This window comes from Battus philenor, unplaced genomic scaffold (assembly GCF_028537555.1).
Source record: "Battus philenor isolate CCGP_79_NKW_IND1 unplaced genomic scaffold, ilBatPhil1.0.hap1 SCAF_16, whole genome shotgun sequence".
Taxonomy (NCBI): Eukaryota; Metazoa; Arthropoda; class Insecta; order Lepidoptera; family Papilionidae; genus Battus; species Battus philenor.
This window is the reverse complement of record NW_027181678.1, coordinates 7330295-7354347: the sequence shown is the minus strand read 5'-3', so window position 1 is coordinate 7354347 and position 24053 is coordinate 7330295. Positions and strand designations below refer to the sequence as shown.

At 31.8% G+C, this 24053-nt stretch overlaps 1 protein-coding gene across 1 annotated transcript; it reads left to right on the top strand.

The window, feature by feature from the left end:
• The first annotated feature begins 1866 nt into the window (after positions 1–1866).
• crc (bZIP transcription factor crc) lies at positions 1867–22229 on the top strand. The gene is made up of 5 exons (XM_068762294.1): positions 1867–2009; positions 4581–4683; positions 5649–5776; positions 13751–13921; positions 21014–22229. Exons 3-5 carry the CDS (start codon positions 5671–5673, stop codon positions 21781–21783), a joined length of 1047 nt encoding a protein of 348 aa, XP_068618395.1. The 5' UTR covers positions 1867–2009; positions 4581–4683; positions 5649–5670; the 3' UTR covers positions 21784–22229.
• Positions 22230–24053: the final 1824 nt, after the last annotated feature.

Below are 24053 nucleotides of genomic sequence, written 5' to 3'. Positions count from 1 at the left end.
ACGTTTGTTACGTTGTTTTATGTTTACGGAAGCTTTAAAAATAGTTGAAGAGTTGCGACCAGGCGAAAAACTGCACAAATGTTCATTATCCATCCATCGCGACTTATAAAAAACTCCAAAACAGGATTGCATATTTTAAAATTATCTCACTTAACATGGAGATTTCCCAAATCCTTTTTGCAGTTTATATTTATGTGTACATCTTCAAGCAATTTGTGAATATACATAGGTGATATATATAAATAGTAGAACAAAGCAATAGCATTCTAAAAATGGAATTTAAGGTTAACGCTGACTTTGTTCATCTTTACCAATACGTGGGTTTTAACTTTAAGAAATTAATAGTTTGCTCTGCAGATTATTGCAATGTTTAGTAATGTACAACAGACAAACCGAAATCAAGTATAACCTCAAACATTTCATTAATTTTGTACCTATTATAATAAACTAAAAGTGTTAGCAATAAATATGGTTCCAAATGTAAAAATCAGTTTTATCTAAAAATTTGATAGACAAAATGGTATGGGGCCATTTTGACAACACCTTGTAGTAATTTGTAGCCCTTGTAAACAAAAGCTTTGGTACCCCGTGATCCAAAACTCTTTCAGATTCGAATTTCAATAAGTAAGGTTTAAATTTAGTTACAGACCAGAACCTCAGCTTGAATTTACGTGTAAAAAAATATCCTGTACTAGTTTTTATAAAACCCCAAGTACCGCGAGAGACCAAGCTTCTCGCCCTTACAGTAAAAAGCCGCCGATACAGAGATGAGCATGAGTTCTTGTTTTGCAAAGGGAAGGTCAGTTCTCGCTGCGCCGGAAATATTGCAAATAAAGCTAATTTTTAATTTCTGAAAGTTAAATAGAGTTCTGTAGGGAAAATTATTTACGTAACTTTATTTGAATTGTCAAACCTATAGAAAACCTCAAATGAATAAACATTGCTTTCAATTAAAACTTCTGAAACAGGTCATTTATCGGCTACCGTCTTTCGAATAGGCACCTATGGGTTTTTTCCTACTATCTTCATACATCAGTTCTTCGTGCGCTAACACCAAATCCGTACAGAGATGGCTGTAGAAATTATTTTAATTCGGAAATAACTGCCAACCTGGGGTATAGCTTTTGTGCACCCTCGAAACAAAATGCTAAGCACTTAGTGAATAATAGCCATCCAAAAACATCCTCTTGGGGCCTTTTATCTAGTCACTCCATTGAAAGTCCGCATAAGTAGCTTGAGAGTACTGCGACATAGAGTGACATAGTCTGAACAGAGCCTTTAAGTTTTGTGAAGACGTTTAGGCTAAAAGTGTAAATGACAAAAGTCAGAGAGATCATCTGACACAATTAAGAATATGCAGTTTTTTCAAGCTTTTTTGTTGTGAACTGAAATTTATTTTTATTATTAGTGTATTCAGCGAAAATTTAATAAACTAAAATTTATTTTCATGATCATAACATTCAGTTTTTATTTTGTTTCAGGTAAAGTATCATTGTATTTTAATGTTAATTTGTAGTAGTAGAACAATTTGGAGAGAACCTTAAACTTCAGTATAATTTTTATTTTGATATGTACTGCAAAATTGTACAGACTATAAAATTTATTTCGAGAAATCGAAATTTATTTGTAAAAATCGATGCTGAATCGATGTTTTACACAAAAATTAAATTTAATTCAAAGATTTTAAAACATATTTGTCGGATAGAAAATTTTTAAAAATAATTATTATACACAAGTTACAATGTAATAAATGACATCTTTTGCGTGTTTTGCTTTTTTACATTAGTTTCATTATAATCGATGTTATAATCGAAATTGAAATCGAATAAGCATTCAAATGATGTTATTATGTTGTCTTTAGTAACTTCTACCTATTACTCATCATGATTCAAAGTTAAAAGACGTATTGTTTGTTTCACCTCTTGCAATTTTTTGAGTTAAGATGGGTTTCTAAAGTTTTAAAAACTTTTGCACACCTCCGTGTGCCTTTACATTAAAACAAAAATGCTGTAAGTTGTCATATATATTTTGATTCATTTACCTTTTATTATGGCCTAAGAATTTCCATTACTACATAACTTTCACTCTTGCTGTGTAAGCATTGGTAATAAAACGCAGTATTTCTAGGAATTGCACGTACTTCATAAACAGTATGGATACTTGAGCGCGTACTAAATATTTACTTCGTTATAACGTCGCGTCGAGATTATATATAAATGAAAATACTATTTAGTTTGCATATTCATGAATTAAATTATTACTCTTAATAAATTTTAACGTCGTATATATAATTATAGCTTAAGCATGCAAAACTTGCTTGTCCTATATTCTCTCCATTTTTCTTCCCATAGAAGCAATTTTCTTTATTTCCAGCAGAATATTATATGTCCTTAGTATGTTTATTCAGTTTTTTCTGCAACTGTTTGCAAATGTTCAATATAGTGTTACTAATTAATAATAACACTAGATAGTGTTATTACTGGGTTATTGAGATAAACCATATTAAGTTTCAGTGTTTTGAATGCAAGTATGGTATTGTCCTGGACGTTGAGTTATAAAATATGGATTAGTACTATTTTAGACCAGTTGTATCACACCATCCTGCTTGTCTTGTCACTTTCCACAAATAGCTATCTCATTATTGTCCTTAAAACAATGCACATTTAATATCTTCACTTCTTGGTTCACTTTATGGTGGAAGGAATAGGCACTACAGTAATCTTTATCTTGTTAGCCTTTTGTGAAAACCTTACTACAGTAAATATATCCATAAAGCATATGCCTATCAGTTGTTCACAATTAATTTTACTATCTGCCAAAATATTACATGTAAAATATTGTAAAACTCTTCCAAAATATACATAATTTGTTTAATAGTAACTTAAATTGTAATATTCATTATTTTTGAAATTACTTTTACATTATATGGATAGTCGGATATTAGCTAACAAAGAAGCTGTGGTTTGACCCTTTTGGGCACCATCAAACTTGCCAGTATAGGCCAATGTCCTATCTTTTTACTTTGGGATTCCCGCAGGTATTTAGAGTTTGGTGGCTTGCTAATCCAGTAGAACATCTAATGCCATAGCTTAAGCCACAAAAAACCCTATGGAAGATCACAAAATCATCTAAATGTGAGGTTCTCCAAGGTAACAAGATAAGACATTGGCTAGGCTGTCATTGTGTACTTTAATAATTTTATTTTAAGGTACTTGAAGTGGTGATTTTAAAAATACATAGAAAAAAATATGTAACAGTAGTTTATAGTTATTAAATTCAGGGTATACAAAATATTTGCACAATTCATACACAATAATATCTGCATTGATTTTTATATAAACAATATTAATACATAAATAAAATAAAATAAAATACAGAAAATTAAATGTTTTAGAATCAGTTTCATTGCGGTAGCAATGTTGCCATTGGTTATGTATGTACAAATCAAATGATATATTATGTAATATCATTTTGTTGGTACATATACAATCTAACATTTACTTTCTAAAAGTCACTAGGATAGTTTTGTAACAACTGTTACTAAATGTACATAACATTTGATTTCAATGTTATTAAAAAGCTATTCAAAAGTAAACTCTGTTTTCTTTAATTCAGTTCAAAGGAGTTTTAAGGATTACTTCATAAAGTAACCACATGAATGTTCAATATTTAATTTGACTTCTTATCATATTTTTTGCATAGAACTAGACAATTATATATAATGATAATGCTATTTATTCACTTTTAATATTATATATATGTATTTATATATATTTATAGCTGTTCCCTTAGTAAAGTAGATAACTTATGATAACCCTATAAGCATGTTTTTTAACACAAAAGTTTTTGCCAGCATATAAGTAGCAGAAAATTACAGTTAAAGTATTTTGTTCTATGATGTAAGTATAATTTTATTATTATATTATAGAAAAGCATACAATATATTCAAATATTGAGAATTAGTTTGGTAAAAATTAAATCTCCATACATCAAAAAAAATGCAATAACACCAGTAATAAAAAATGAATCACTGTCTACCCTTTAAGTGGATTTGATCTCAATATACTGTATTATGAATCGAATAAGGACTGTCATACCATATCTGAAAATGGAATTTAGAGATTCTGAAAACCATTATCTCTAATCATTATTGTTGTTCTTATTAATATTAATATGTAATTATCGGCTTTACTTTTGAATAATAATGTGAGAGTAATTAAAGAGTAACATGAATTGCGTTGAATCATTAAATATATTGTTCGTTTCAAAACATTCACACATTTGTATAATTGTATCATAATTGGTGATATATATCTATGTACATTTAAGGAAAAAATAGTAGAAAATACGTACATTTTTTAAGATTATTTACACATTTTTAATTAAGCAAACTTTAATAGATATGATAATAAGTGCCACATTTGACATGTTGCAATGTCAATGTGTATTTTTTTTTAAATTAATCTTAATGATTTGTGTTGTCTACATCGTTATATTTTCGCTAATGGGTACATTGATACTTATTATCAGCTATCACAAGATTTCTTACAACATTTTGTAGTAATTTTTTTCTTTTTCAGTGCCAACATGGCGCCCTCACCGGACATCTTTGTCCTTCGACAACCATCATCTGCATCGGTTTACCATCCGTACCAGCTTGTACCATCCTCTTTTATCCCTTGGGTAAGTTTTTATCATTTTCACTGCAGTAATAACATGGAATTTTTCCTTAAAGTGATAAATTAATAACTTACATAGTAATACAGGTTTATAATTTCCTTCTCTCATCATAAAAAAAAAACAAGAATAATGTAATATTTAAACTTTGGATGGTATTTAATAATGTAGTTCTATTGTGAACTAGTTGATCTGAGGGCCTTCATCATGTTTTGATGCTATTTTATTGTTTGATAATTATAGACTACTTTTCCGCCACGATTTCAGAGATTAAACTATGGCTTAATATATTGTATTTTTTTTAACAATTAATGGAATTCTAGTTTCTTCGCGACTTTTTCCTACTACACACACTTCTACGGCTATGTTACATGATGCACGCGCCATATGCGCCTGTTGAAAGTCGTATCTCCGTCCTTCAATTTTAAGTCACGGTTTTTAACCACTAAGCTATTACTCACAAAAAATATTTATTTTAAAAAAAATAGTTTCCTAATCACACGTTTAAATTTTTGTAATGTAAGCATGCAATGTTGATGGCTTGAATTGGATGGCTATCTGAAAGATTTAAAAACTAGTAATTTAAATATATTACTCTTCTTCCTTGTTATTTGCCCTTTACGTTTTACAATTATAAGGATTTAACGTGTACGATATTCTAGTGACTAAAATAATTTTACTGTATTGTTTTTAAGGTAATGTGTTTTTTTTCTCCTAAACAAAATAACCCTTTGTAGAAATTGTTTATTCCGCATTTGCTTTGAAAAAGGTTGACCATCGTGGGTGAACAGAAATGAAAAATCTATTTAATATAATGTATCTGCTCTGTTTTAGTAGGAAATATTTAACTGCAGCATTTTATAGTTGCAGTTTAGTTCTCGTCATATGCTATATGTATCTAGTATACTATGTGTTATCTATATTAGTGTAATACAAGAAGCTCGTAACATTTATTACCTATCATGTTGCAGAGTATCATCAACATATCTGAAAATGAGTACAAGTGCATGGGATTGGTCGCTGGCTCCGGCCAGCGGCTTGCTCACTAATGAAGAATGCTCTATCCTGCTCGACGTAGATCTTTTCAAAACTGATGACGGTTTGTATGCATTCAATTTAATTAGGCTTTATGGATGTCGCTCTTGCCTTCATTGAAGACACACATTTAGATTAGGTTATAAAGGTGTTTACTGGCAAATAAACTATACATATCACACAACTATAAAAATATATAATTTATTACATTTTAATATAGTTAAAATTAAAAAGAAAGCTTTAGTTTTCTTTTTTATTTTTAGAACAAATATCCTTTGAAAAACTTCTTATATTAAATTGATTTGGATGATTTCTGTCTAACTTTTGACATTGATACTTATGGCCTAAAGCTGTTTACAATATGACTCGAGGTCTTTGTGGCCAAAAACTTCTGGCAGTACAAAGTCCGCAGTGACAGATAGTAAATATTAATTAATTTTAATATGTAAAAATCATATTATAATTATTTTATTGATAGTAATCTAGCATGTCTTATCTGAAAATCATTACTTTTAGATACTTCTAAAAGTAATGATTTTCAGATATGCCATACTATGATTGACAGCAAATGAGCTAAATATTCATCAGCTTCTACAACAGCTTTTACACATTTAAAAACATCCTATATAGAAGGCATACTTCTCTATAAGGTAGATAACCATTTTATTTTCACAATAAGGACACACACAAACACAGATACACATATAAAACAATTACAAAAAACTAGAGGCAAAACAGAATATGATCTAGATTTAGAACTACCGCTACTAGATTTCGTAACGCTGAAGATTTTTATAGTAACTAATACCACTCGGTGATCTTAGATATCTAGACAAACTAAAGAAATAAAATAACAAATATGCTATCTCTGAACATTCTACTGTGTCTCAAACGTTACATAAGTTAGACAGTGTTATTAGGTTAATTATCAATTAAATCGATAAAGGCTTTCGAAGCTGATTGAGCAATTTATTCATACGTATTGCGCCGTTTTGCGACGCTGTACTCTGCAAGTTAAGAGTTCAATTGTTTTTATTTTGATTGTACACTTCTCTGCTATTTGGTTCGTAATAATAAAGCAGGAAATCCTTTCTATTATGTTTAATGTATGACTTAGTAATTAAAAACATATAAATAGTATATATAACAAATACTTGTAATAATATATTGTTGTTAAATTATATTGCTTCTCTTATCTTCATAAATAATTATTTGAATATAAAGTTACGGTCTCTTCGCCTGTTAAGCATTTTTAATATATACTATAACAGTGGTGGCCAAACAGCGGCTCCCAAGCTGTATGCGGCTCTTTAAACGATTATTTTTGGTTGCGATTGATTGTCGAATTATTTCAACATGTAAATTTACCTAACCTACGCCAGCTCCAGGGAAATCTGAACAAATTACTGGTGCGAATTATTATCATTTTATTCCACAATAAAATTAGCGAAATTCAGACACCAATTATAATTAACTAAAATAAATATTATTAGAAGTGCTGTCATGTACGTGTGCCATTATATCTAACTTCAATACACATATTTTGTACTTTTGTCATATAATTTCAATAAATATAATTTTAAAAAAAATATTCGTTTGCGTGTTTTTCGAACAATGGTTCCAAATATCAAAGAGCTTGGCCAACTCAGTTCATGTTTATTCACAATCAATGCCAAGTTGATTCAGGAATTTTTGGATACAAGAAGACATGAAAGCTATTATCATTTTCTATCTGTGTTATTATCTTAAAATACTTCAATTTTAAATAATTTTGTAGTGTGGTTTTATGCGGTTTGTCAATTCTCCGTCGCAAGATTTAATGTGAACCAATAATGTTTACACTTGTTTTATAAAGTTATTAGGACACCTGTAAGGGACGGCCATCCTACTCTTACGTTGACTTTCTCTTCCATATAATAGCTTTGCAAAATCATTTTCTTTGTTATGGTTTAAAAGCTGCTGTAGTTGTATTTTTTTTTCATTTTCCATGCGACACTGTTAAAAAATAACTTATGTCAGCTAAATTATATGTTTTGTTAACGCGATCCTTTAATGAAGGAGGTCATTTATATGTTACAATTTAAAAATGTATGTATGTGTAAATACATGAAATGTCTAAATTGTGTCCAAAAATTTATTTCAATTAAAAAATAACGGTTTTTGTAATTTGAGTTTTTGTGAAAAAAAATCGCGTTCGAATTTCGAATATGATTAGTTGAAAGTATGTAAGTTGTTACCACCTACTATCTTTATACTGCATTATCCAAACATACCACTGCAATGTTTAAAGTGATAAATGATGTAATGTCTGGTTTCTTTGGACTGGGTTCCACAATGTACATTGTGCTCACTTTGCGTCAGGGATCGCTTTTAGTCTAGTTTACCCAATTCCTAAAGAAAACACAGCAGATCTTTGATGTCGCCGGCAACCTTGAAGCCAGGAGGCCCTCAGTGAACCAAACCCACAGAGTCTCTTCTTCTAGGCATGTAATGCGCAGATGACTGTCCGTAACCTAAAGTAAACGGATGTTTATTAAGAAGACGATGACCAGAGTGGGCATAGTACATACAGATTAAAGAAAAATTATATTAACATCTTTGGAAAAAGGTCTAGATTTTTAAAATGATCTCAAATAAAGCTAAATAAATATTTTCAAATTAAGGGAAATATATGTACTGGTGATCAGCTAAAAGTTTGTAATGTCTTGATAATGCGATAGGTGCGGGTCGTTTCAGCCTATATATGTTTACTGAAAGGAAAAATATAATCGTCGCGCAGACGTATTGGCGATCGCAGTGTGGTATTATAGTATGCTGCTGTTTATTCTCTATCGCGGGGTCTCATTCCCCTATCGCGGGGCTACCGCTGCCCAAGAGTGCGGGTAAGGAAGAAATAAAAATTTATACATAAATATTTTCCCGACTTGCAATACTGGTAGAACAATAACAATATTTTTCCTTGTATTTCGAAATTTTTCACCAAAAATTTACTGCATGTTGAGACATTTACATGACAGCAAATACTTTTTAACCTTCCGCATAAGGACGAGATATTAATCAAACTAACGTCTTACATATTGCTACGACTTTGATATCCTCTAAGGTACCTAAACATTACATATATGCTTAACATAACCTATTCATGACCTATACATAACTTCACTGATTTCTCGTATTTAGCAATTCAATAAATTTTGGTCCTTGATAAAGACAAACGACGACGAAATACTTCGTCGAACCGTTCCGTGCTACGGCAATTTTTAAAGATTTTCCATATAGGCCTCGTGGGGCGTATACGACGACCCATACTTTAAATATTAAAAAAATCGCTTAAGACGTATGCTTTACATTTTTTCATCACTGTATAGCTGTTATTAGCAGGAAAAGTTTATAAATTTTAATATGTACGCGCATACGTGATGTGAAGTTGTCTATACTCGATCCTACAATTCATTTTTTAAGAATCCTTTGTTTTTCAATGAGAATTGTAAATGGAAAGTGAAGCCTGAACGGAAAGTGCAACGGAGGTCGTATAAACTCCACATGGCATGGAATGTGTTAATAACTCAAGTTTAACTGTCGACATAATCGCCTATTAGATTATTCTTAGGATACTCAGCTGACATACTTTTGGGTAATTCCCATGACTTAAATGGAAGAGATGTTGTTTTTTTTTTAATTGTTCCCTTTGTTTGGTGTAGGACAGACGTTACAATTTCGGGTAATAAGTTTTTCAGATATATATATGTATATATACACACACACATATATATATATATATCTTTCATTCATCATAAAATTGTTCACTCTATAAGCATTATTGTCATTCAACCATCGCTTTTCATCGTTTTTATCCATTCCCGAAGTATCACACATTATTTATCACATTATTGTTAAATATTTTTTCTTCACAGATGAGATGTTGGTACATAATTAATCGTGAAGAAATGTTTTTATTTGTCGACAGATAATTTGACATGCAGTAATGGACAAGATTTTTCTAGGAAACTTAATGTTATTTAAACTGAATTTTTTATTTTATAGATTTTTACACATTCTGAAATAGCTAAAATTAAATGTTAGGATGTGCTATTTTTCTAACATACTTAAGTTGTAATGTATTGAAGTATGCATGGAAAACCTTTTGCGAAACTGGGCTTTTCGGTTTTGTATGGTTTATTAATGTAACTGGGTTTACCTTGTTATCTATTTAATTACTTAGCCTGTAAAATCACACTTTACTTTTACGTCCTTCATGACTATATCTAAATTAGAGTTGAAGCAAATACATAGATAGTATATATCTAGGCATCTGACCCCAATAGCGAGCCAATCATCTCGTTAGCCCCCCACAGATTCACCTCATGTTCGAGATAAGACGAAAAGGTCAGTAATTGACACGGTCTTTATATACATACTCCCTGCACTCATACATTTCCATTTCATCAATGCTGTATAAACAATCTTTGAGTACTTCAGTTAATTATCATAACCAAATATATAAACCTTTCTTATGTCTACAACATTCTTTATATTCATGCCTTAACAGTTTTTTATGTTACAGATATATGATTATGAAAAGTTTATAATAGTGGTCTTTGTGTATGCTTTAATAGTCAATATTATTTTTTGTGATCTAATTGATAACGATTTTAGTAGAAATCTGCGGTTTGCATTTTTGTTACGCCGTTGAAATCCCTCCGCAGACTTGCCTCGTTATGTGGAGGATATACCCTCAAACCTAAATGGTTGATTCAGTATCCGCATTTGGGAACCCTTTTCTCCATTCCTTCCTTTTAGAAACACTTAAAATATGTGTCGTTGCGGTTTTCTTTCAATAAAAGTATAGGGTTGTAGTAAATAGTATTGGAATCTTCAAATACAGCGTCTCAGTTTTTCCAGTTCATAGGGATTTGCTTTGAATATTCCTTCTCGACATGATAATATTTCAATATATTCTAATTTAATTTATTATTTGGTTCAATCGCTTAGTGGCGGAGGGAAGTGAATGTGACTCCAGTTTAACTGTAAGATTTGAAATGACTGCATTCGCAAGCATGCAAACTGAACTTAAGTTTGAGGAACCTTTTTAATATTATTAACTCATGACCTTATAATCAAGTTGTTCTTCCATGTAGAAGTTAAGAAAGAAGAAAGGGTTTATGGGTTTACATCTATTATTAGTGAATACTTTTAGGTCAGTAACAATAGGTTGTAATTGATTTTATCACATTTAAAGACGAAGCTCTAAAATATTGAAATAAAAAACCGATAAAATATCTAATTATCAATACTGTTACTAAAACACGTGGTGGCATTGTGTCAAGAATTATTTATTGATAAGCGAATGAATAGCTTACTATACCAGAAATTATTAGACGTTAAAAATAAAACGAAGTGAATTGTATATTACGAAATTAGTATCAAAATATAACAACAAGGCTAAGTGAAATCTGTGAAATAAGTTCAATGAATTCATACAATTTTAAAAAATAACTGCCGTGGATGATACGCGATTTACAAAAGTTTAAATCACAGTATTGCTAACGTGCCCACACTACGCCAGTTAATTTTCTTTTTATAAGTAAATAAGTAAGAAAAATTGCCTTAATGTTATAGAAAATATAGTAATCAATGAACATAATGAAAACATGATAAATGTTATCAGTGCTAAATTATATTTCACGCTCCCCCGGTTGCTATGGTGGTAACATGGGTGTGTCTTGATAACCAATTTCTCAACTCGTGATTGGTCGATGTATTTTTACTCTGAATGACGTCTTAAAAACATATTTGTTGTGACTTAAGGAGCCCTCTTGGTCATGTTTTGCTAGAGAATACAGCCGATCGTTCTGTTTTCCATTATTTATCGTGCATTCGTTGAAAATATGACTAGATGCTTTTAAAAACATGTTTGTTGTTCATTGCTACACATAATATGATTGGAATTGATAACTGGTCAATTTTCTTTAAGTATATCGATTATTGTTACAAAATAATAATATCTTTGTTGTCGCAACAAGTTAATTTAATTAAAAGTGCTTTTGTTTAATAACCTTAAGCAAAATACATTTTGTTGGCTGTCGTGCCTTTTGTAACATGACAACACGTAAAATTTATAACTAGATCTGCATGTTACGAGTTATCCTACTAATAATTTTGGTGTTAAGGATTATGTATTCACATATGTTTTTACAGAAGTTGAAGTGTATAATTTAAAGAAAGAACCTGGAATGCCAATGGACGAAGGAGCTAACATGACCTGCTTGCGCTCAGATAGGGACTCTGACAATAGAAACTTTATATTATTTTATTCATAAAAATTACCTCTCTCAATGTACATTCAAATACTACATCCCGTATTGATATGAATGTAATTTAAAAATTTTGCGATTTATCAAATATTGGCTCAAAAAACTAGACACGGGATATTATTTACTAGTTAAATTTGTAAAAAGATATACATAGTTCTAGATATCGAAAATCACTAAATTAAGTAGAAAACAGTACAAAGCTAATGAAAGGAAATTTATTTTTATAATATAGTAAATGTACGGGAGTGTTATTTTTAAAAACTACTTTACTTTACACACACCTCGTGTGCCATCTAGACGTATACTTCTTGAGTCTAGATCGCAAATTCGTGAAACAACTCCTAAAGACTTATTAGATGTATCAGACGTCGCGCCATCTTGTTAGAACCAGGTCCTGCTATTGTGAGCTAAAATTTTTAGTTTTGGAAAGAAAAAGTTACTCAGTCAAGTAATTTTGACTGTATATGTATAACATATTATTACGTTTTTTTCAAACAAATGTGCTGTACTAGCTCTGGTCTATCACACACACAAAAACACCTATTTTAAATGATTTATTTGGCTCAGATGTACCTCTTAGTAAGGACAACATGATTTAAAAAAAGTTTCAATACAGGTATATTGCTTTTGGATAAGTTTTTCTTCCTTTTTAATTTATTGTGTAAGATTCGCAACGAAAAGTTGACGACCCTATACTATATTACACGTGGTTGGTGGCCTTTGGAATGCCGAAAGTAGGTATTTAACGACTGAAATATCGGACATTTGGAGATATCGCTTGTTTGTAGGCGTCGGGTGGTGTGATACTATTACGTATGTCGTGCTAGTCAGTAAATAACTTGTTGTTGAGGCTGATTATTCAACAGCTTAATTGTTGCTCAAAAACAACCTTAAGCACTATGTATCGACGGTTGTTTTTAATAGTTCCTTTATCTCATGAAGTAAAGAGGTCACCTATATACACTGTGGGTGAAGCTATCTTTAATTTCAATAAAAAAAAAATTGAGTTAATTATTAAAAATTAATTTAAGGATAAAGCTCTCTTGTATTAGATATATATTTATAAATTGTATTTGTTGTTGAGTCTCCAAATGAAATATAAAAGCTAACGACGTAGTAATAAGAAAAACATGATAATTATAATAAAATGAAATGCTCCATGTTTTTGTACATCGCATATTGTTCTGACATTATCGCATAAGATTTAAAGCATCACGACATCTGGGCGTTTCTTTGACGTAAGAGCGTGTTACAGATATCGTTAGTATATATATTGACGTTTTCATTCGCCCGATGTATTTTGTCCAACACTTATCTAAGCTTCTTACCTTGAAACTTCTGATATATTCAGACAAACTGTACATATCGACTCAGTAATTAATACATAACTGTTACGTTATTAATACTAGGCAGCTATTAATATTTTTGTGCAAAATGTGTTGCTATAAAAATAACGGAATGTGTGACCTGTGTAGACATTTTCAATATAACCTTTTGCAAAGTAAGATAAATCCTTTGGCTTTTTAATTATGTTTTTTTTTATGAATAATTTGATATTATGAAATAAATTCCGAATAATATTGATATTGATACATTAACAAGACATTTTTTTTTATTATTTTAATGTCTTTAATAATCGAAAATTATTATCATAATACTTACTTTTCAGTTGTCGAGATAATAAATGCGTTTATATTTTATTTTTTTTTAATTTCTTGTTGCAGATTTTCTGAAAACCTTCCCCTGCGCTGCACCGAAGATCGAACTTGATAAATTTCATCAACAGGACGATAGTTCTAACAACTTTTACCCTCCATCACCTCCTGAAGTTAAGCCCAATCGTGCTGAACTTGCAAGTGATCTTCTGCAGCAGCTAGAAAATAACTACAAACAAGGTAAGATTGGCTCATATAGCCTATTCGAGAATTTATGAATATTTAATAAGCTAGCATGAGGAAATGAACTTTCGTGAAACTCAATTATTTAATTATATTTTTTAGGAAAACGTAAAAATAGATAAAGGATTTTTATTTAAAGGCTCATGAAAGTCCAATTGTTCCTTTTATTATTAGCTATTTTTTACATATTATTTTTTTCTCGAGTACCGTTAAAAATGAAGTTAGAAATTTATATGTATTTATATATTTTATTATTATTTAGATGTACTTTCGATAGTTGCACATATATTTTAAGACACAATTGAGTAACGACATCGTATATTCGCGGGGTAACATTTAAATATGGGCGCATACTTAACGCGCGGTACATTAGTTCTGGTCACATTATATCATTGTAGGCTAACGCTTCTTGATTGTATTATATAATGGACATAGATGATTTATAAAAGTTATCAGGCAGTTACGCTCGTTATACAATTCAAAATTTAACTTTAATACCTAAAATGTATTTATTGAATATTGAAAATAATTAAACTACACAGTATTGTACTTACAAAAATTAAAATTTAATGTTCATGTTTTTGTGCATTGTATTTTTAGTTTAATATTTCATGACCTTGAACGACCTGAAATGAAGTTTTAACCTCAATCAAACATATATTTGAACCGTATCGTAGGAGATACGGTACTTTTTGTTCGAAGTAGACAACGATAACATTTAGCCTGCTAAAGAAGTGATTTGAAATCCTCGACCACTCGTGTTTCATATCTTTTTATGCCGACGGTCTTAATGTATAAAAGAAAAAAAAACTAAAAAAGATTACGGATTTGTACAGAGCGCATCAAATGTCGTCGAAGCCTCGTTTCAATAACATATATTCTTAAACAATTATATCTTTAGTTGGAATGCATTAAAAAGTTTATTTATTTCATATAAATGTCACTTTAACCAAGGACACCTCTGTTAAGGCGGGTTTTCGTTGCTATCTTAATTGAAAATTTTTATTTGCTTGTTGTAGGTGTCTTTACCTAGAACCCGTATTGTTATTATTGGACCATAAAGGCGTTCAAATGCTTTAGTCTTAATGATGAACACATATGGTCTAAATTTGGTATTACAAAATAATATAAAGGATGGCTCATAATTAACTTGACTTTTCAAAATTTAAAAAATACGTATTGTTTTGACTTTCCAATTTTTTAACAAAAAAAGGCCTTTAATTTTTATAAATTATAGAGTCTAGGAGTTGTAGGAACATTCTTCCAAACGACACTAATGATTTTCAAAAACGCCAGCAAGTTTGCTGCCATTTCTTTCTGAATGATTTCTTCAATACAGCAACTCTTTTCGGAGGGACTAAAGACATCTTAAGATGTGCCTATGAAGAATCACAAGGCGACAAATTCAGATTTCATGGTGGCAATTTATTGTCACCTTCGTCGACAGAGTTTTCTGGGGAATGTTTCTTGTGCGACCTTCATATTGACATTATATTTGAGACAAGTGGCCCCATCTTTGTGGAACCAAGTCAAACTTTAGTTGGAAGAGGTTATTTAAAAAAAAATAAGAAAAGTGAACAACAGGCCACTTTTAATATCACCACACACTGTTATACGTGGCCCATACATTTACAATCGCTGTGTTTGTTCTTTTTATGAGAACTTTAGTGGTTCTTGCGGGCAAATAAAAGCATAACTTGTAGATTACCTAAATTCTTACGTTTATTTAGAAGACTATTTTAATACCAGTGATATAAAAATATTTTTGGCCTGTTACTCTTCTGATAATTTATTTGCAGAAAATAATATTATTTTCTGGAATTAAATACTTAATATTATTTAACATACTATGAATAGTTTAAAAACGATCTTCATTTTGTAATAAATAAATATTATCATAACAAAAATGTTATAAATAATACCATAAGCTTCTTAGGTTTTATCGTCGTCACTTCAGCCCATGGACGTTTACTGTAAGGCAGGCAGGTATTACGGTATTAAGGTACGCAGAGGACGCTTCTGTACGTCCTCTGGAAAACTTGTTTGTGAGCAATGGCAAACTTGTATAATGAATGCGCAGTGTGAATTTTATAAGATTGTATTCTAAGAGTCGAACTCGAGAGTCGACTTACGATCGCAAGTCGTAGTCCTCCACCGCTGGGCTACCGTGTCAAGGCGAAAAGTATAACATTTTATGCCTTGGGCCATCAATGGTGTTGTATTGATGGTTCTTCTTAAAGGTGGGAACATCCAATCATACACCATCCATTTCAAATTTAAAATATCACTACAATCGGTAGAGGTACTAAATATACGTAAACAATATGAAACAATGTTATTTTGTCCATATCAACAACTTGGTTCATGTAAAAAGTGAGAAATAATAATTGTAGTGAAATAATATTCTCCATGTTTTACTAGTTTTGCCTTTTGTATATTATAATGATGTGAAAATCTCATCTTGTATTCATAATTTTTTTTTTCGATTTATGTAAAGTCTGTTCCGCAATTCACAGCCCACTGTTTGTTCAAAAGTTTAATGATTATAGTGATATCTAAAAAAGTATCACAATAGCAGAAACATTTTAAATTCTTTTTTGCAAATTTTATTGAGGATTAGTTAATGGAGACTGTTTAAAAGTCTTCAAACTATTGTTCTCTAGCGACTAACTGCAATGCAAAATATTGAAGATCCAGTAAAACAGCGAGTTTTTTTAATATTTAATTTTTAAATGTGCTATTCGAAAACTTTACGCCGAAATTTTCATTTATAAATATTTGTGATGCGTCAAGTGCATTGACATTTTCATTCCCCAAAAAACATTTAAATAATTTTAGTTGTTCCATAGTCACTTGTATATTATAATTTGATTTATCAAATGAACCAAGGTCTTCCTAATAGATGTTCAAGACGCTAGTACTTTAATCTAACTTTGGAAATAATTAATGAACCGAAGGTTAAATATGTTCATGTTAGTCTTATCGAAGTTTGTTTCCTACATGCTTTTTTATAATCATCAATTGGATTTTATCAACTTTTAAGTTAACTGCACGGTATTAGCTGTTTAAGGTTATGTTCATAACTTAAACGTACTTTCGCTCGTTGGTAATATGCAGTAATGATATTTATTAAATGCAATGCTACGAGTGCGCGGGGCAGTGGGGAAAGGCGTAGAGGCCCGGTGCCAGCAGTGAGCGCGCGCGCATTCAGTAGTCGTGTGAACCGCGTCGGGTTTGCAGGTGTTTGTTCGGTTAACATATACCCGTGACAATAAATTCGATTCGTGGCGCGTTTCACGGGCGTTCGCGCTCGGCACGCAACCTATGTCTGCCGCAGTCGATGCGCTTGAACGCCGTTAGAATGAAGTACCACTATCGCTGCATTTGGAATAAGGAGATAGTGTTCAATTCACAAAAACTCGTTAAAAGACGTTAGATCTTTAAGGATTCCTAACTGATCTTTCTCAACGACTATCGCTCTCTACGAGGACTCAAGTTTAAATTTAGCATCGCACTGCCTATATAATCGTATTAAAACTTACGGTAGTTTATAAGCATTTTAAAGGACGATAAAAGTAAAGTGTTAACTTGGACATCGTGATGGCATTTCCAGATTTGTATGCCGGTACGTTGTGATTTATTGTTGATCTAAGTATGAGCTGCATTGTCGACTAGCGTCAAATAATTGAAAGGCATTCTCAGAAAGCAATTCCAAGGTCTTCATGCTCTGGTTCCTCTGATTATTTATTGTTTGAATAGCGATAATTATATACCTTGAAAACTTATACTGTAAGCCTTGAAGGAAAAAATCAATCAAAAAACAGAGTACGTTCGATTAAGTTTGATTTTATTCTTTTCGAAAAATGGCCATAGTTATTTTAGACCACGTGTATTACACCTAAACACTAAATAATTATAAGTTTAATCAATCTAAAATAATTAATAACCTGTAATGTATTTGCAAAAATATTCGTTTTAACAAGACAATCCTAACATTAAACATGTATTTGTTCTCTAACAATATTATCTGGTATTTTTCATACTTCATAAGTGGATTGCATTAATTTTCATATTAATGTTACCGCTTTGCATCGTTCACGTGGCAGTTTGTGTACGGGTCCAAGTGATAACATCGAGCGGCGCTATAATTTCGCTATTGGTCAACGTACGTGTAAGCGCAGCGTTCTTTTCAAGAAATAAGCGTTTGTTTTGTAAGGAATGGAATCTTTCGATACTTATACCACGACCTATTGATAAACCAGTTCGCGCACAAGGCGACCTCGCTTTTGTACTCGCCCAATAATTAAAGCGACGTATTGGCCACTTGTTTTCAATACTCGTTGATACCGATTGTGACATATTAGTTGCTTGTTTACTTTGTCCTGCGGGATGTTATTATTTATGTGTACTTATCGAATTGAATCAATATTTTACTGGACTAAATCACCGCGTGATTAATAGTTCATAATATATTATAACTAAAAGTTTGAAACTATGGGTTTAATATATTATATGATTTAATCGATTTTAAAGTTTTGTATTAGTAAAGTTAGAAGGAAAATCTTATAAGAATCAAACTTATAGTTATGTTATACTCTGATGGCAGGCAGAAGTGGCTGAGATTGTTAAAGTTTATCAAGGGTCAGATACTGCAGCGGTCAACCAGTTGCAGTTATTTACATTTGCCTTTATCCATCACTGTCTGACACATCTGACTTTCATATAAGTAAAAACGAGATTCAGTTTCTGAGAAAGATGGTAGTTTCGTGAATTTTAAAATTGATTTTAAAACTGGTTTCTTTTTTAGTTTAGGTTTCTATCAATTATAGAATAGAAATTCTCTGTTTTAGAATATATGTATTACTTAAATTCGTAAATCATAATCGTAATATGGGCCATAACGATCAATCGAATTACAAATTTATTTCAATTTTTTTTAAAAAAAAAAATTAAGTTGGTATAATTTTTTTTTTATATTTTTAGTATTCGATGCCAATATAGAAATGTAGGCGTAAAATAACGATGAGCGATGTCAATATGTTTAGATTTTTAAAATAATAAACTTGTATTAACGGTACCTACATCGAAGTTCATTGAACCCAAACACAGTATCGTACTAAGATGGATTTTTAGTTAACAAACATTGCCGCGTATATTTTATTAGAGAAATTAAGAATTAGTCGTAAATTGTCTAATGTTGACTTAAGAATAATGTAAGTACAGATGTTATAGTTATTACTTATTAGACTTAACGACTGGCCCAATTCCGCGGTAATCGGACGCCAAGAGCAGCAGTTGACTATTCATCAATTACAATCAATTGATTTTTGTGTGTTGTCGTCGCTTGTTGCGATTGCCCAAGTAATTATACCAACATACTATTTGTTTGTTTACTTGTAATTTGATACCGAGTAACGTCTTGTAGAATTTTAAAATCGCATAGCATATTTTTTATATCGAAAATAGTTTCGTTTTGTTATTAGCGTTGACTAAGTAATATAATCTGTGGGAGAAATATGTATAAGTTTACAAAAAAATCGATGTTTTATTACATATACCTTAGCAAGTTATAATACACATGTTATAAATTCTAACACAACAAGACGGCGTTCTTTTTAAAAATGATAGGGTGAATTAAAAGTCACACGGATTTTTAAAACGAAAAAGTAGTCTTGAAAGCTATTTGTATATAAAACTTACTTGATATTATATAGATGACTTCGAATCTCTTTATAATTGGAGGTTTTCAAGTAATTAAAACAAGGTTTTAAACCTAATTCCATAGATATGTGTATAATGAAGTATGTTTACATTTCGGGAAAAGAGGTACATAAATTGAGCATTTGTATATCAAGACATCAATGCCGAAACAAATTATTTGTCCTATCAATCGAGTATAGCTGGGCTGGCACAATGGTTCGAGGTCTGCACACGCGAGTATCGTGCAATATGAAATGTTTATACAGTTCAGAGGCTCGTTTTCTTTGTTGTCGTCGCTATTTGTAACACATTTCTTACTAATGGGCTCGCTGCTGTTATCTGCACCTACTGTTTACGTGTGAATGACCGATAATTTTTTTTTAATTTATTCCATTCTTCTTTTTTTCATTTTATGCATTGAAAAGTGTATCTGTAGATAGTTCGTTTAAACAATATTATTTTTAAAAACCCTTTTGTAGTATGTTTCGGTACAAAAATTTTTATTCTATTTCTTATAATGATAGTAATTAATTTAGGACAAAGATGAGATCGAGACCACAGAATGATGACAGAGATGCCGAGATCAAAGATCACGCGACTGTCGCCATGATTCGCATGTTATTTTTAAATTATAATAATTATCTTTATAATTAAACAAGTTATGTATCTAACGAATATTAATAATTTTGATAAAGACACAATGTTTGCTTCGGGGTTTATATTAAAATTCTCTTATAATATTGTCCAGATTAAATTTTAAGGAAAAAAAATTTGCTAAAATAATATGTAGGTTACTCTTTGTTAAGGATCACAATGCCTTATGTGTTGAAAAAAATGCGCTTATACTAATCGTGACGGGAAGCAGTGAAAAACATAACTAGGATATAACCAAATATTTGTGTCGGTTCTGGTTTAGTCTCCTAGAAAATGTGTAAACATTATTTATAAAATATGAATATTCATCTCTATTTTAATTGTTGATAATTGAAATCGAATGTATGAACATAATTATTGCAGCATTTTTAAATGATTAATAAATAAATCAAATCAACTGAGAAGAATATGTAAATAGTGATAGAAGTAAAATGCATAAATAATAGATTAAAGTGAATCAAGGTAAAATAACTAAATAAAGATTTCGCGTGAAAAATCTTTTTATTCATGACCACGCTAAGTAGATTGTACTATAATCATTCACATCAGAATAATTATTGAGGCCCGTTGTCTAATCAGAATTGTGGGTCAGGGCCACGGTGAGTCAAGTGAGGACAACCTGAACAAGTATAATACGCATATACGAAACAATGGAACATTTTCCTATTAACACAGCCTGTGTTACGGAACTCTGTAAAAGTCTGATACTGAATATAACTAATATTTTTTTTACAGAAAACATCTTTCCCAACTGGCTCGAAGAAAAAGTGGAACTTCCTATCTTCGAAAATGTCAACCAATTGCCGGAACGAGCGGAAGCTACAATTCAAGTAGTGCCGGGGACCGCTGTGAGCGCGTACGAACACTCGCATGTGGTGCCTCAACCAACAGAGGAGCTCCTTCGCGAATTTGAAACCGTTTACGATGCAGTTGAACTGACGCACCTTACGCCGCCGCAGAGCCCGCCCGGTCCCGCTACTCAATTGTTACTGAGCTACGTGCAGCATGCCCAGTACGCTCCCCTCGCGCCGTCTCTTCCTTTGCCGATCCCGCAGGAACAGTGGCCCGTAGCCAACGCGTCTGCGTTGCCTGCTGGCTACGACTGCGATCTACAGGCTGTGGATGAGCTGGTGCGACATCGTGCAGCTCAATTACCATCGCCTCAGCCGTCTGGTGGGAGCGTTTGTACTTCTCCACGTTCTTCTCCGCCTTCTTCGCCGCGCTCTTCTTCTACCGACGAGGAATGGTCCGCTCCGTCACGTTCTAAACCTTATTCTCGGAATGTAGACGATCGCCGTTCCCGTAAGAAGGAGCAGAACAAGAATGCGGCTACTCGTTACCGCCAGAAGAAGAAGGCCGAAGTGGAAGTTCTGCTCAACGAAGAGCAGACCCTGCGCAAACGCCACACGGAACTCGGCGACAAATGCTCCGACCTCCAGCGGGAGATTCGTTACATCAAGGGGCTCATGCGCGACCTCCTCAAGGCGAAAGGCTTAATAAAGTAGAAACGTTACCTCCCTCATTTAAAGTGAAAGAATATCCGTACCGCGCGAGATTTGCGCCGGTTTCATGAAATTGCTGAACACGAGGTTTAGGAGCTCTAAAAATTTTGATGTTTTTTCTGTTAAGCTAGATAAGTTCATGTTTTTAATAAAGATAACAACGATAGCTACGTCGAGCAGCGATCGCATCATTAGTCCAGGGATAGTACATCATCACATGTAACATCTTTTGTTAAGATCATACAACGGGCGCTTATATGTCATCTTCCATTTTTCTTTTATTTAGAGGATAGGTTGCATTCGTTGCATTGAAAATAGTAATACTAAAATTGGTTCTATATATCCTTGTTAAATTATTTTTATAAAACAATAGGAAAAAGTACATTTCAAATCAATTTCAATACTAAAATGAACTGTTTTCATGCAATATATTGAATGCGACGGCGGAACCAATGTTTTATTTCATCCCTGCGAAATAATATGAGACCAAAATGTCACGTCCTTTTAAAACTGATATATTTCATTATTTTGTATCTCATTGCACGCAATGTGCAGTTTCTGGGACTCAAAGAAAGTCAGTAAATAACTGGTTTGATTTCACGACCAATCTGTGTTTGGCTACAAAAACTTGACTTACAGAATTAGTGTGGTATTAAAATGTTTACCATACTTTAATGTATTTTAGAAAAGGAGACGACTTTAAATATTTCATTCGAATTTAGGATTATATTTCTGATTATGGATATTCCATAAATCTGTGCTAATATTTAAAAAAAAGTTTACATGAAAATAATCAAAAAAGTTTTTCTTAAGACGATTTTTGTTACTTTAGTTTTGACATCGATTTGATTTACATGCCCTTAACTTCATTCAGACTTAATACTACGGGTTTAACCAACTCTTAAAATCATAAACCTATATACAATTTTAAAATCGGCTAAGGATGTTTGTTAAGACGCAAAAGATAAGGTTTTAACAAAAAATCCCGACGATTCATTGACGTCTGTCGGTTGACCTCAATCAAATGTGATTATGATTACCTAATAAATATTTACGAACAGCGTTGAAATTTAATCGAGAATAAACTTTAAAATACGTTAATATTAATATTTAATAGCTTATTAACTAAAGGTGAATAAATGGGTTAGCCATGTGCTTATGTGACTGCTTTAAACTAGTAAATTAAGGAAAGTTTTTACACACATTTAATATTCAATGTGTTATAATTTCCAACTATATCAAGATGATGGTAGACTAGCATGAGAGTTAAAAGTATTAGACAAACGTAATTTGGATACAAGTTGTTTCTAGTTCCGATAACTTTAAAATATTTTTTTTAGAAAATAAATAACAAAATGACACAAAAGAGGATGGGCCTAACAGTGGAAGACCTATGGCTGAAATGATGATAATGATTACTATCATTGATTGTTCATTTTATATTGAACTAACTGTACTTATGTAAAAGAAGTGGAGTCCCACACAATGCAGTGTATGGGACGAGTCTAGGATGATTTTCTAGTTCTGCCGGTAATAACCGACGGGATAATTAACTGGTAGTATTTGACAAAAAAACATTGAATCCAATTATACGAAGATGACTGCTGTGAAAGCTTGAATACAATAGAACTACGTAGGTAATTCCGATCATAAGCTAAAGGCTCTCCAAGATCATGCTCCAGCAGTCGCGACTTCGATAGCCTTTGGTGGCATCTTTTCTGGTTTTACAAACGTCTGTTTATGTGTTACGAATACTTTTGTGTGCAGGGCATGCCTCAGTTGAGTTTGTTTGAGTAATGCTAACGCCGACGCAAAATGAACGTAATGCCAGTTGGTTGCGGAAACCAAATCGCAGAGACAAGGTATGGAACAAAATAAAATATCTTCTTCATGGTTGTTTTCATCTGCACGAGCTGAAAGTAAGAGTTAGAAAAGTCTTCTCTTTGTTACAATATTTGACAAATGTTCACTGATAGAGAAGGAAGACGTAGTAAAGGCAAATATCAGAATCAAAAGCTTGAAGATATGTGGTGGAATAAGGTCCTCCATGTAACTGATTTGTATATTTAAATATATGTTTCATTTTATCTAGTAATTCCCAATCATTTAACAACTTTTAACAATTTCTGTAGCTAAAGTCTGAAGTCCTCGAGTTTAGTCACTGGAAAGAGGTTTGGGTTATGCGCTCTTAAGGTTGTTTACTCAAACCAGTTGAAGCTGTAAAAGCTACCGCTTAAACCGACACTGTCAAGGACTAAAATGCTGTACATTTT